Source organism: Cherax quadricarinatus, chromosome 74 (genome assembly GCF_038502225.1).
Source record: "Cherax quadricarinatus isolate ZL_2023a chromosome 74, ASM3850222v1, whole genome shotgun sequence".
Classification (NCBI taxonomy): Eukaryota; Metazoa; Arthropoda; class Malacostraca; order Decapoda; family Parastacidae; genus Cherax; species Cherax quadricarinatus.
In genome coordinates this window covers 19,470,367-19,486,094 of record NC_091365.1, presented here as the reverse complement: position 1 = coordinate 19,486,094, position 15,728 = coordinate 19,470,367, and the positions used below count along the sequence as shown (strand labels likewise).

Below are 15,728 nucleotides of genomic sequence, written 5' to 3'. Positions count from 1 at the left end.
ACCGGGTCAGTATGGTATTCCAGGAAGATCCGTGTTAGCTGGTCATTTTATTATTGATGATTTTGTGAGAGCAATGCAGGAGCAAGGTATGAAGGGTACATTATTCTCCCTTGATTGGAAGGATGTATATGATTCCGTGGAGAAGGACACTATGCATAGTATCTTACTTACAAACGGGTTTGGAGAGGATATTGAGGTAGGTAGATACATTGGTTTAGAAAGACATGTAAGCAAACACTATGACATATTTATTAGAAAACGTTTCGGTCCTGGGACCTTGATCAAGGTCCCAGGACCGAAACGTTTTCTAATAAATATGTCATAGTGTTTGCTTACGTGTCTTTCTAAACCAACTTGTCGGTATTTATTACCAAGGTTTATACCAGGTAGATACATTGTATGGTGGAGCTATGGCTAGAGTAGAAGTTATTGGTAAGCTATGGGGACTGTACCCTTGAGTAGAAGCTTAAAGCAGGGTTATCCATTGTCTCTATAGGCTGGTGATGGACAGGATTTTTGGTATGGTGATGAACAGGTGGGTAGCAAATTCCTAAAGGATACAGCGTAACATTTCTTATCAGCCGCATGGAGTCCAGCCTTATCGCTTAATTTTACAAAGGGTCATTACCGTGAATGCTCTTCTGTATAGTAGGGCTTGTTTTGTGGCTAATGTTTACCCTTGAACTATTGTTGCGGTGCGTAGGATCCAAAGTACGTTTTTCCAGTTTTTGTGGTCGTCCAAGTGTGAATGGTTGAAAAGTGAAGCGGTGATATTGCCTGTGAGAAGGGTAAGCGTATGTTGTGTGTATGTAAAGAGTGTTGTGATGCATGCCCAGCCCTTCAGGGAAGGGTGTCTGATAGAGTATATAGTGTGTTAAATAAAATTTTCAGGGAGATAGAACTTAGAAAGAATTTGCGGTTGTTAAGGATGATGACTGGGTGGTTGGGAGCTCGGAAAGATTAAGATCAGGTTTTTTTTATAACGTTTTAACAAGGGATATAAATGCTCCAGTGATGGTGTTATACCCGCTGTGCGATCAGCGCACATTTGAGGGGAAAAGTTGTTGTCGTATTGCGCTTCCCTCCGAAGGTATGTGGAGTTATGTGTAAGTTTTTGCATGGTACTCTCCCAGCTGGAGCGTTGTTGCTGTATCGGAAAATTGTGGTGGATGGACTTTGTGGAGTGTGTGGGGAAGCTGACACTGCATTCCACGTGTTATACTTCTAAGGGCGTTATGAAAGGCTGCAGACATTGCTGGCTCGAGTGTTAGTCTTAATAACGGAAATAACCTTTAATAACTGAAATAAATTAGAAATCTTTGTAATCATATCAATTACTTGAGAATGTCTTTTGTTATCGGCTTCAAACTTTTGCCATTAGTAGTAGTAGTAGTAGTGATAATAATAATAATAATAATTAAATCATTATTTCTACAAGTATATGATACAACTTTCACCATAGCTGACATCAGTGACATACTATACAGAAAGCCAACAAGCCATACCACAGGTGGAGTTAGAACCTGCGATCAGAGAGTCACAAAACTCCAGCCCACCGCAATAGCCACTGGACCAGCTAGCTACAATAAGATTCATCCAACTAGGTATATTTCTACACCATAGGAAGGTTATCATAGTCACCACTGTGACCACAAATGCAAGTTTTACAAAGGAATCTCCCGCTAGCGTGGCTGTGACAAACCCCGCCCGTGGTATGGTTTGTTTGCAATCGTGTCATTACGATTTCGTGAGTCATATAGAAACCCCTTGTTATGTAGATCATTTCTGACAAATTAAGGTAATTTTGCCTTCAGGATGCGACCCACACCAGTTGGCTAACGTCCAGGTATCTATTTACTGCTAGGCAAACATGGGCAGCAAGTGTCTTTAGGAAACACGCCTTAATGTTTCCTCCCGTTCTGGGGATCGTTCCACGGACCTCAGTGTGTGAGCCGAGTGTGTTAGCAATCGAGCTACAGGCTTTAGTACAATGCCTGTCACTCACCATAAGGTATGTGAAATTTCAATTAGATAATTTTATTAAATAAATTATCTCCAGTTAAAGAATATCTCTGCCGTTCGTCTTCAAATGTTGATGTTTCTTAACTGGAAGCATTTTTCAATTTATTTCGGGCTTTGAGGGTGCCAATTTGCTCAAGTTTTACAATTATATGAAAGTGATTCAATGTGGCAGTTGATGTTTTGATGCCTGATTTGAAAATCTTCCAAACTGGCAACAGGTTCATCAAGATATGACATTCCCAGTCAAGACCTGAAGTGCTGTCTCCAACTTCCTGCTTCCATACTGTTACGTTGTTTGTCGACCCCACTAAGAGGAATACAGACTCAACTGTATCTGCAGGACATTCACGAAACTTTCGATTGAAGTTTTGTCTCAATTGTTGAAAACTAGATTTAGCTGAATCTGTACTCTGATAAACACTTATTTTTCCATTCTTCCCTGGAGTTTCTTACTGAGTCCATCGGCATCCAATGAACTGTAACTTTTCAATGGCTGCTAGAAGAGTGGATGATTCATGGTATATATCACCACTGAAAAAATAATAAAGACATATGAGACATAGAATGCATTATAGCAGTGCACAAATCTCCAGAGAACTTAAAGACAGGTATCAAGATGATAAATTAGACACATGTACAACACTTTGGAATCTTTAATGAGGAAACGTTTCGCCACAGAGTGGCTTCAACAGTCCATAGAAAGGAAACCATACCCCCGGCCGGGATTGAACCCGCGGTCATAGAGTCTCAAAACTCCAGCCCGTCGCGCTAGCCACTAGACCAGCTAGCCACAATAAGATTCATCCAACTAGGTATATTTCTACACCATAGGAAAGTTAGCACAGGCACCTCTGTGACCACAAATGCAAGTTTTTACAGACGAATCTCCAGCTAGCGTGGCCGTGACGAACTCTAGCTCAAGTCCCTTCACTGCCGTCAACATGACTTAAGTTTTGAGACTCTATGACCGCGGGTTCAATCCCGGCCGGGGGTATGGTTTATTTGCAATCGTGTCATTACGATTTCTTAAGTCCATAGAAAGGAGAATGGTGAAGAACAGGAGAAGTTTGAGGTAATCAGTCCCTCAGCCTTGAGTCGATGTAATCAGTCCATCACTCTTGAAAAGAATACAGCATATGCTGTAGGCAGGTGAGGTGCAGCAGTATCACATTTGACAAATCCAAATGTGGAAGTAGGTCATGCCTAAAGGTTAGGCAAGTGAAGAATTCCCTGTATTAAGATCTCAAGATGTTGCTGTGTCTGACAGGAATGTAGATGAATGGTTCAGAGAACCGACATGTCTCTAATTTATCAACTTGTCGGTTCTCTGAACCACTCATCTACAGGTTTCAATATGCTTTGATTTTAGTTTCTGTAATGTTTGTGCTGAAACTCTGCAGCCTCGCGGACTGTGGTTTCTCTAATAACTGTTATAAAATATTCATACGACCTTTTTCTTCTGCTTTGTCCAACATGTAAATTCTGTCCCTCAAACAGAGCCAAAATGAGACTGAAATAAAAACTTACCGTTATTAGGTTTCCATAAAAGGCGAACTTTATGTTGTTGCTCCACCGAGAGAGAATTTACAGTAGGTGCCAATTTTATTTTATCTAACTTAGCCGATCTTTTATTAAATGTTAAGAAAAATGTTTCTTTTTTATGAAATTCATTTGATCTGTAAGTACAGTATTTATGGTCTCTCGACGTTGAAAGTATTATCTTCCTTGTTTATCATTTTATAACACATTAATTTACGGGCATGAGACAAGGGTTTTCAAATTTATGTACTGTCTGGAACAAAGAGAAACGTATCATTAATTTACGGGCATGAGACAAGGGTTTTCAAATAATTTATGTACTGTCTGGAACAAAGAGAAACATATCATTAATTTACGGGCATGAGACAAGGGTTTTCAAATAATTTATGTACTGTCTGGAACAAAGAGAAACGTATCTGATAATGTTCACATAGAAAATATTTAAAAGCCAGACCTCCAATCTACATACTGCCAAACAACTTGCCAGCGTGAGAAACAAACCCAGTAAAGAGCAGAGGTACCATTGGCAAAATTATTGTACACTGTGTCAACATTCGTGTCTATGACTCTTCGCCATTCTGCCAGAAGATATAAGAAATATTTCTGGACAAGATATAAAAGTGTGCGAGACGAATCATGACCAGTTTCTGCATGAAGTGCCAGATCAACAAGGTTGTAATAGCTATGCAGGTCACTAACAATAACAGTCTGACTAATCAGGTAGTGATCAAGAAAGTTGGTTTAGAAACACACGTAAGCAAACACTATGACATATTTATTAGGAAACGTTTCGGTCCTGGGACCTTGATCACTTTATACCATCAAGAAAGTTAAATCACAATACCGGCTGATGAGAAGACGAACCTTCGACACCGATCACAAGTATATCACAGAGTGGCAGAAGAGTCCTAATGTGAGGGAGAGGAGCAAGTGTCCAAGATGAAGTAAGAGGGCAAGGGTTTAAAACAGTTACTATTTAAAATAGTTGAGTTATATTATTAGATAAATGGAAAGGGCAACACGAGTTCTGGTGAGAGAAAGAGTAGGCAAGAATTCCATAGAGTGACAGAGGGGAGTGTGACACTAGGTTTAGAGAAACAGATTTAGGAAGAATTCTAGGAAAAAGAAGAGAAACAAGAAGTATAGAAAAAAGAGCAGGAGGTCTAGGGAGAGGCAGAAGTCTATATGTTCTACGGAGAAAGACAAGAGATCTAGAAAGAGAGCAAGGCAAAAGTTTTAGAGAATTCGAAAGATTTCTGAAGAGCAAGAAAAGCTGCATGACTTGGCAAGCTGCTCACCAGATTCCTAAGTTGGGGAAAGCTGGTCCCCAGTCCCAGCTAAAGGAAGCTTGCATCTTGCGGATGTGGTTGGCATGGCACACTCCCTTGGAGGCAGGATCCACACACGTTGGGGGTACCACGTAGTCGGCAGCCTGGGCCTCGTACTGCCTCGCTGCATACTCCACGGGAGACTCAAACTCGACTTGCAGTGTGTTATCTTCCGACTCCTGCGAAATGCAAAATAATATTTAGCTACTGTTATTAATCGTGAAGATGATTAGAAGTATAAAATTAAATAAAAGAGTATGGTGAAGAGTGGTTTATGTACAGTAAACATTGCTGAAAACCTTTCACATATTATATTATTTGCAAATACATTAAGCATGTAAAGTTTTGGACTTATGGTCAGAATACATTCTGCACTAGATTTTATACAAGATGATTCTACTGCATTTTGATATACGATTGATTTGAATGTAACTGATCAATATTATTATTAAAATCTCATAAATGAATAAACTTAGCATTTGAAATCTAGTTAGATTTAATGATACATATGAAGTTTCAGTCTTATAAGCGTATTTTTAATTCTGGCGTACGCAAAATTTATTACATTTTGTACAATGGATATTACAGCCAAAATTATCTAAACCTTGAGAGGTTCTTAATCTGAAAGATTGTTTGTCATCTCATTCGTTCCATCTTTTGTCCGGTGTTCCCTTTGGTTTTGGGGCTATACATGTTTGATTATGGGTAAAAAGAAGTCTTTAACACCTGAAACTATAGCTCAACTCATAGGACTTCACAAAGCTGGGCACCAGACGAAAGAAATAGTTCAGAATGATGGTGTGTGAGAGCGTTCAGTGAGGAAATGGGTGCAGCGTTTCAAGGCTGGTGGTGGTGTCGAGTTACCGTCTGCCAAACCTCGGCAGACGGTAACTCGATACGGTAACTTTGTTCGTACCTTAACTGTATTAAAGAAGCAGGAAGAGAGTACACCTAAGATAACTGCTAGAGAAATTAAAAAAAAGAACCCACATCTTCTCTCAGAGGTGTCTGTAAGAACTGGGCTACAGTAGCCACCACCAGGTTAAGAAACTGATCTTCTCCAAGCCACAGAAGAAAAGTGGCTGGATTATGCAAAGAAATACCTTCGCTGGAATCCTCAACAGTGGTCTGAAGTACTTTGGAGTGATGAAGCAACCTTCACCGTCACCTGTAACCGTGGGGGACATGTGTACCGGCCCAGAGGTAGTGACTCGCTAGACCAGTGTTATTCACTAATTTTTGCAAGAGAGCCACTTCGGTTAAAACCCTTTGAGGGTCGACAGGCCCTCTCAGAAACTCGTTCTCAGGGTCGGCCAAATTTAAAAAAAAAATTATTTTTTTCTTATGAAAAGATAGAGAATCTTTTCCCGATCATAATGACATTAAAATTATGTGATTTGATGGAAAACTTACTTGATTGAGAGAGCCGCAGCTACTGCAAGTTAGCGTAACTCAACTAAATTAAGTAGTACTGAGTTGCTAGTGTAATATAGTAAATGAGAAAAATTAGACGTGGTAATATTAGCCTGCATACCTTGTTACTAATAGCAAAATAAAGACCAAACTTACTTAATGCTGTGATGAGCGGAAGTGTGCTAGCTGCTGCTTAACTCTTGTCATGGAATACTTGTAGTTTGTCACTGCAATCCTTGTAAGACAATCCAGATGTGCATTGGTCAGTTTGTTTCTCTGTTTTTTTCTTCACAATTTTCATTGTTGAAAATGTTGATTCACATGTGTATGTGCTCACAAAAAAGGACATCACCTTTTGCACACACTGCTTCAAAGATGGATAGTCTGTGTCAGGGACCAAGTTCCAGAAGTGGTAGACATCTGCTTTGTGTTTAGCATTCAGGGCTTTAAGGGTGTCATTTGTTTGCAGCTCAACAATCTCACATTCCACTGCAGCACGATCAGGGCAAAGATCTGTGATAACTGAGGTCTGGAATGACACTGGTACATGGAAGGGGTTTTCAATGAAATTAAAAAAAATCCCTGTACTCCATTACATCCTGAAATCTTGACTGAAATTCCTCCCTCAACTCCCTCAGTACTTCCTCAAATGCATCATAGTTGAAACATTGCAAATATTCTGGATCATTTATGATGGCTGTTCTGAGCTTTGGAAAGTGAACAAATTGTCTGTCTGGTATGAATAGTGTTGTAATCTTGTTCTGGAATGCAATGACTACACGCAGCATACTACCTGGATGTTTATTTTTCCCCTGCAACTGTAGATTCAGTGAATTCAGATGACAGGTGATATCAGTCAAAAGAGCTTTCATCCAATGCAATGCTAAAACATGGTGCAGCTGATAAATCTGCAATCAACTGGCCACGAATGTCTTTACCAAGTTCTTCTACCCTTCTCATTACTGTTGTGTCTGATAGCTGTAGTCCTCTAATTTGCTTTATGATTTCATCTTTGTTATTAAAGTCAGCGTACATTATTTCAGACGAGGCCAAAAAAAAAACTTTAATTATTTCTGCGTCTGTAAAGGCCTTCTTATGCTTAGCCAAGATCCATGCAATTTCAAATGACGCCTCTGTCAAATTTTCAGCAGTAGAGGTCGATCTGTGAATCAGTTTTTGCTGTCCTACTATCAAGGCAGTAAGTTGCTCAATTTTATTTTTTCTCAGGCTACTCCCAGGCGGGTACGTCTTATTGAAGTTTGGATGTGTTGTTTTGAGATGACGTTCTAAATTTCCGCGTTTGAAACCAGAGCACAACACCTTTTGACAAATTAAACATAATGAATTTGTATCATGAAGCACGAAGGCAAATTCTTCCGTCCATTTTTCTTGAAATTTTCTATGTTCATCTTGTATCGCTCGTACCTTTCTCTTTTTGGTTACCTGTCCCTCACAGTCTCCTTGTTGACCATTCGTTTCCCCTCCATCCTCCTTTTCTACTGGTCGGGTCTGGGATGGCTGTTCATCACTATTGCGTTTTTGTTTAACCACAAATCGATCCATCATAACGGACACTACTTGACTGCACTTTGGTTTCAAGTAAAACTAGCCCATCGTAGCTACCTTCCACAAGCAGCAACAGTTAAGTCGTTACTTTCATATATGTTGCCGCAGTCTCAAATATCTGTTGCCTATTTTCAAACACAAATCTCCAAGAGTAACGAAATACGTCCAGTCTCCCCCGAAATCTTGAACTCAACTGATTCAGCGAGACCACCGACGCCTAGAGCTAAACGTGTCCCTGATCAATTTCCCATAGTGGACATGTATGAGTTCTGTACGACTTGGGTAGGGATGTTAGAATGCTATCTCTTACTGTGACTTGGTCTTCCATCTCACCTCATGAAAATATGTATCTTACTTGAAAAATTATTTTTCTAAATATTTTTTTTATTAATTAATTTATATATTTTTCGAGAGCCGCTAGACCCACGCTACACCTGTGGGACCACCAAACACCCAGACTCTCTCATGGTTTGAGGGTGTTTTAGTGCTGAGTGTGTTGGTGAACTCATTATGCTTCTCAAAAACCAGTATATGAACCCGTGTAATTATCGGCAGTTATTGTGTGACAATTTACCTGAGGCATTTGACAAGTGTGGGGCTACGGTTTTTATGCAGGACGGTGCACCGTGTCATACCACCAAATCTATAGTTCATTGGCTGAAGGACTGTGAAGTGAGGTTCTTTAATGACTGGCCAAGCAATTCCCTAGACCTAAACCCTATTGAGAACCTCTGGTTAATAGTAAAATGAAGTTTACTGGGCAAGGATATCAGTTCCATCCCGCAGCTGGAGGCTGCTCTACATGAGGCATGGAATAATATACCTCCTCAAACCCTCAAGAATTTGTGTGAGTCTTCCTACACGGCTGAGGGACGTGATTAAGCGTAAAGGACGCAGCACCAAGTATTAAAAGCTCAGTAAGTGTGATCTTTCATGGTATGTGTTCGTGTTGCCGTGACTAGCACTGTAGAGGAAAATTTTGCTAAACACTAAATTTTATTATATTATACATGTGAATTATTAATACACAGTGAACAAAATTAATAGGGACCTTAAGGTGTTGCTTGACATCATATATGTATCTGACGAACATGTTATCAGAGGTGCCCACCACCTCGTCATTGACCAGCACCCGGGCAGCTGTGTCAAGTCCCTCGAAGATGAGTGCCACACGTTCGTGCCCCAGCAACGCTGCATCACCTGCATCACAACACAGCTGCTCAGCATGACAATAACGTGGGATTTAGCATAACTTTGATAAATATCAGAACTAAACGCAAAACTTTCGTTAATGTAAAATAAGATAATACATAAAAGTACCGTTTCGTAAGTTCTTTTATTTAGATGATCAGTTGGACAGGAGCTCGGCACCTAGGAAAAAACTTTTAACAAATTTGAAAAACAAATCTTCCACTACTAATGGTACTATTATTAAAACTACTACCACAAGCTTTACCACTACTACTACTACTACTACTGCTGCTGCTGCTACTACTACTACTACTACCACTGTTATTACAACTACTACTACTAATAATAATATTACTCTAGTTATCATTACAATTATTATCAGAAAACCTATTTTTATCATTTTTATTTTCGAAGGCTAGGCGATGTACTAGAAAGTTCCAGCTAAAAAGTTTAAAAAGAGAAGCCTAGAACACGCTTAATTTTCTGAATTTGTTGTTGGTTGTAAGTCATGTTTTTTTCCCCAGACGGTAATTCTAAATGTAAAAGCGTAAAAAATTAAGTGTTAAAGGCCCAGTGAGGTATAATACATAGTTTACGTTCTCAGTATTTTGTGTGCTTTGATTAAAGAAAGTATATGTATGTATGTATATATATATATATATATATATATATATATATATATATATATATATATATATATATATATATATATATATATATATATATATTTATTTTATTTTATTTTATTATCACACTGGCCGATTCCCACCAAGGCAGGGTGGCCCGAAAAAGAAAAACTTTCACCATCATTCACTCCATCACTGTCTTGCCAGAAGGGTGCTTTACACTACAGTTTTTAAACTGCAACATTAACACCCCTCCTTCAGAGTGCAGGCACTGTACTTCCCATCTCCAGGACTCAAGTCCGGCCTGCCGGTTTCCCTGAATCCCTTCATAAATGTTACTTTGCTCACACTCCAACAGCACGTCAAGTATTAAAAACCATTTGTCTCCATTCACTCCTATCAAACACGCTCATGCATGCCTCCTGGAAGTCCAAGCCCCTCGCACACAAAACCTCCTTTACCCCCTCCCTCCAACCTTTCCTAGGCCGACCCCTACCCCGCCTTCCTTCCACTACAGACTGATACACTCTTGAAGTCATTCTGTTTCGCTCCATTCTCTCTACATGTCCGAACCACCTCAACAACCCTTCCTCAGCCCTCTGGACAACAGTTTTGGTAATCCCGCACCTCCTCCTAACTTCCAAACTACGAATTCTCTGCATTATATTCACACCACACATTGCCCTCAGACATGACATCTCCACTGCCTCCAGCCTTCTCCTCGCTGCAACATTCATCACCCACGCTTCACACTCATATAAGAGCGTTGGTAAAACTATACTCTCATACATTCCCCTCTTTGCCTCCAAGGACAAAGTTCTTTGTCTCCACAGACTCCTAAGTGCACCACTCACTCTTTTTCCCTCATCAATTCTATGATTCACCTCATCTTTCATAGACCCATCCGCTGACACGTCCACTCCCAAATATCTGAATACGTTCACCTCCTCCATACTCTCTCCCTCCAATCTGATATTCAATCTTTCATCACCTAATCTTTTTGTTATCCTCATAACCTTACTCTTTCCTGTATTCACCTTTAATTTTCTTCTTTTGCACACCCTACCAAATTCATCCACCAATCTCTGCAACTTCTCTTCAGAATCTCCCAAGAGCACAGTGTCATCAGCAAAGAGCAGCTGTGACAACTCCCACTTTGTGTGTGATTCTTTATCTTTTAACTCCACGCCTCTTGCCAAGACCCTCGCATTTACTTCTCTTACAACCCCATCTATAAATATATTAAACAACCACGGTGACATCACACATCCTTGTCTAAGGCCTACTTTTACTGGGAAAAAATTTCCCTCTTTCCTACATACTCTAACTTGAGCCTCACTATCCTCGTAAAAACTCTTCACTGCTTTCAGTAACCTACCTCCTACACCATACACTTGCAACATCTGCCACATTGCCCCCCCTATCCACCCTGTCATACGCCTTTTCCAAATCCATAAATGCCACAAAGACCTCTTTAGCCTTATCTAAATACTGTTCACTTATATGTTTCACTGTAAACACCTGGTCCACACACCCCCTACCTTTCCTAAAGCCTCCTTGTTCATCTGCTATCCTATTCTCCGTCTTACTCTTAATTCTTTCAATTATAACTCTACCATACACTTTACCAGGTACACTCAACAGACTTATCCCCCTATAATTTTTGCACTCTCTTTTATCCCCTTTGCCTTTATACAAAGGAACTATGCATGCTCTCTGCCAATCCCTAGGTACCTTACCCTCTTCCATACATTTATTAAATAATTGCACCAACCACTCCAAAACTATATCCCCACCTGCTTTTAACATTTCTATCTTTATCCCATCAATCCCGGCTGCCTTACCCCCTTTCATTTTGCCTACTGCCTCACGAACTTCCCCCACACTCACAACTGGCTCTTCCTCACTCCTACAAGATGTTATTCCTCCTTGCCCTATACACGAAATCACAGCTTCCCTATCTTCATCAACATTTAACAATTCTTCAAAATATTCCCTCCATCTTCCCAATACCTCTAACTCTCCATTTAATAACTCTCCTCTCCTATTTTTAACTGACAAATCCATTTGTTCTCTAGGCTTTCTTAACTTGTTAATCTCACTCCAAAACTTTTTCTTATTTTCAACAAAATTTGTTGATAACATCTCACCCACTCTCTCATTTGCTCTCTTTTTACATTGCTTCACCACTCTCTTAACCTCTCTCTTTTTCTCCATATACTCTTCCCTCCTTGCATCACTTCTACTTTGTAAAAACTTCTCATATGCTAACTTTTTCTCCCTTACTACTCTCTTTACATCATCATTCCACCAATCGCTCCTCTTCCCTCCTGCACCCACTTTCCTGTAACCACAAACTTCTGCTGAACACTCTAACACTACATTTTTAATCCTACCCCATACCTCTTCGACCCCATTGCCTATGCTCTCATTTGCCCATCTATCCTCCAATAGCTGTTTATATCTTACCCTAACTGCCTCCTCTTTTAGTTTATAAACCTTCACCTCTCTCTTCCCTGATGCTTCTATTCTCCTTGTATCCCATCTACCTTTTACTCTCAGTGTAGCTACAACTAGAAAGTGATCTGATATATCTGTGGCCCCTCTATAAACATGTACATCCTGAAGTCTACTCAGCAGTCTTTTATCTACCAATACATAATCCAACAAACTACTGTCATTTCGCCCTACATCATATCTTGTATACTTATTTATCCTCTTTTTCTTAAAATATGTATTACCTATAACTAAACCCCTTTCTACACAAAGTTCAATCAAAGGGCTCCCATTATCATTTACACCTGGCACCCCAAACTTACCTACCACACCCTCTCTAAAAGTTTCTCCTACTTTAGCATTCAGGTCCCCTACCACAATTACTCTCTCACTTGGTTCAAAGGCTCCTATACATTCACTTAACATCTCCCAAAATCTCTCTCTCTCCTCTGCATTCCTCTCTTCTCCAGGTGCATACACGCTTATTATGACCCACTTCTCGCATCCAACCTTTACTTTAATCCACATAATTCTTGAATTTACACATTCATATTCTCTTTTCTCCTTCCATAACTGATCATTTAACATTACTGCTACCCCTTCCTTTGCTCTAACTCTCTCAGATACTCCAGATTTAATCCCATTTATTTCCCCCCACTGAAACTCTCCTACCCCCTTCAGCTTTGTTTCGCTTAGCGCCAGGACATCCAACTTCTTTTCATTCATAACATCAGCAATCATCTGTTTCTTGTCATCCGCACTACATCCACGCACATTTAAGCAACCCAGTTTTATAAAGTTTTTCTTCTTCTCTTTTTTAGTAAATGTATACAGGAGAAGGGGTTACTAGCCCATTGCTCCCGGCATTTTAGTCGCCTCATACGACACGCATGGCTTACGGAGGAAAGATTCTTTTCCACTTCCCCATGGACAATAGAAGAAATAAAAAGGACAAGAGCTATTTAGAAAAAGGGAGAAAAACCTAGATGTATGTATATATATATATGCATGTGCGTGTCTGTGAAGTGTGACCAAAGTGTAAGTAGGAGTAGCAAAATATCCCTGTTATCTAGCGTGTTTATGAGACAGAAAAAGAAACCAGCAATCCTACCATCATGCAAAACAGTTACAGGTTTTTGTTTCACAGTCATCTGGCAGGACGGTAGTACTTCCCTGGGTGGTTGCTGTCTACCAACCTACTACCTATATATATATATATATATATATATATATATATATATATATATATATATATATATATATATATATATATATATATGCAAAACAACCACTCTGAAAGAATAGACTACTGAAAGAATGTGACTACTCACATTATCAAGGAACTATGATAATGTGAGTAGTCACGAAAGCGCTTGGAATTTCTCTATTCTTTCAGAGTGGTTGTTTTGCATATTCTGAAATCACCTGTTTACTGTGATCTTATTGCATATATATATATATATATATATATATATATATATATATATATATATATATATATATATATATATATATATATATATATATATATATATAGATCGATAGATAGAGCGGACTTGCCAGCCAGTAAGAGTCATCTCTATATGATCAAAAACCTCCACGAAGCAGGTCATTATATGTTTGATTTGCTTCTGGAAGTTACTAACATTTTGACAAGCTCTAACCTCGACCTACCTGTTATAAGAGAGGTGTAGGTCCAGTTTTCTTCAGCGACCCAGCGGTAGTCGAGGTCATTGTAGCGGTAATAGAGGTCACCTCCGGTGAGAACATCAGCCAGAAGCAAGTCTGAGTACACCCCACCAGGTACTGTCCCGCTCACTTCCACCGCTATACAACACAAGTGTCTTAGTGCATAAGAACAGTGGAATGTTGGCCCATACAAGGCAGGTCCAATTCACACCCAACCATACCCATTCATGTACCACTCCAACCTATATTTAAAGCTACCCAGAATTCTTGCTTCAATAACGGTACTCGAGAGTTTGTACGACTCGTCTAAAACTCTGTTGCTACACGGGTACTTCCCATATTCATTCTAAATATAATTTTGTCATCTTAATCCATTACTGTGAGTTCGTCTTGGTCAGATATTTTTAACACGTTAATGTTTTCAATTTATACTCGTCAGTTATATATCCTTAATTCTACGTTTTTCAAATAAGTGCGGTTTTAGTGCCTTAGTTTATCGTCGCATTAATAGCTTATATTGCATGGGTTTAACTTTATATTGCATGTGTTTAACTTTATATTGCATGGGTTTAACTTTATATTGCATGGGTTTAACTTTATATTGCATGTGTTTAACTTTATATTGCATGTGTTTAACTTTATATTGCATGTGTTTAACTTTATATTGCATGTGTTTAACTTTATATTGCATGGGTTTAACTTTATATTGCATGGGTTTAACTTTATATTGCATGGGTTTAACTTTATATTGCATGTGTTTAACTTTATATTGCATGTGTTTAACTTTATATTGCATGTGTTTAACTTTATATTGCATGGGTTTAACTTTATATTGCATGGGTTTAACTTTATATTGCATGGGTTTAACTTTATATTGCATGGGTTTAACTTTATATTGCATGGGTTTAACTTTATCATCGTTCTCTCTATATTTTCAAGTGTATTTAAGTCCATTCTTTAATATGGAAAATAAAACTGGACAACATAATCTAAATAAAGCCTCACCGACGACACTCTTCATAAAATTGAAAAAGAATTTAAGTTATTTATATATATTGATGTGAAGCTAATATTTATATTAACTTTATTGGGAACACTTTTGTGCCGTTGACTTGCCTGTTAACTTGCCTGTTAATTTGCCTGTTAACTTGCCTGTTAATTTGCCTGTTAACTTTTCTGTTAACTTGCCTACTAACTTGCCTGTTAACTTGCCTGTTAACTTGCCTGTTAACTTGCCTGTTAACATGCCTACTAACTTGCCTGTTAACTTGCCTGTTAATTTGCCTGTTAACTTTCCTGTTAACTTACCTACTAACTTGCCTGTTAACATGCCTACTAACTTGCTCTAAAGTCTTTTTTCTGCATTAAACGTTAATAGGATCTAAATTATTTAGTTTTTAAATGCATTCGTTAATTTCTTTTCCTTGGAGTGCAACTTTGCAATTGTCTCCGACCACAACATCTTGGTCATCTTTTAACATTTTAATGTCTTCACCAGAAATCCAAAATTTGGTTTGTTTTACTGAAGGTCACAAATAGCAAAATCTTGAAGTCGATCAGAAAAGACGTTCTCTAGTAACTAATTTGACTCCAGCGATTCGACTTTTTTTTCATTATTTCAGAAAAATTGCAGTTTTTCACCTTCTCGTTGCACCTTCTACGTTGTCAATAATATTATGAAGCCAATTAGAAGCATTCATTAGTTACTAAATAAAAATAAATGTCCTCTTCAATAAAACTGGTGAACTGGGGCTTATGCAGCCAATGGCAACATGAGCCTTGTGATCAGGAAACCACACCATTGGTGAGAATTGAAGCCAATCAGAAGCGTTAGTCTCCGGTTCTGGCATGGATTCCA

At 38.9% G+C, this 15,728-nt stretch overlaps 1 protein-coding gene across 2 annotated transcripts in view; it reads right to left on the bottom strand.

The window, feature by feature from the left end:
* Positions 1-15,728, bottom strand: part of LOC128700226 (beta-mannosidase) — a gene marked incomplete at its 3' end in the record, with an annotated part of 173,911 nt that overhangs the window by 122,389 nt on the left and 35,794 nt on the right. For both annotated transcript variants that reach the window (XM_070100816.1, XM_070100817.1), the window contains 3 exon segments: positions 4,860-5,068; positions 8,920-9,068; positions 13,856-14,008. In XM_070100816.1, the coding sequence (XP_069956917.1) occupies positions 4,860-5,068; positions 8,920-9,068; positions 13,856-14,008 (511 nt within the window).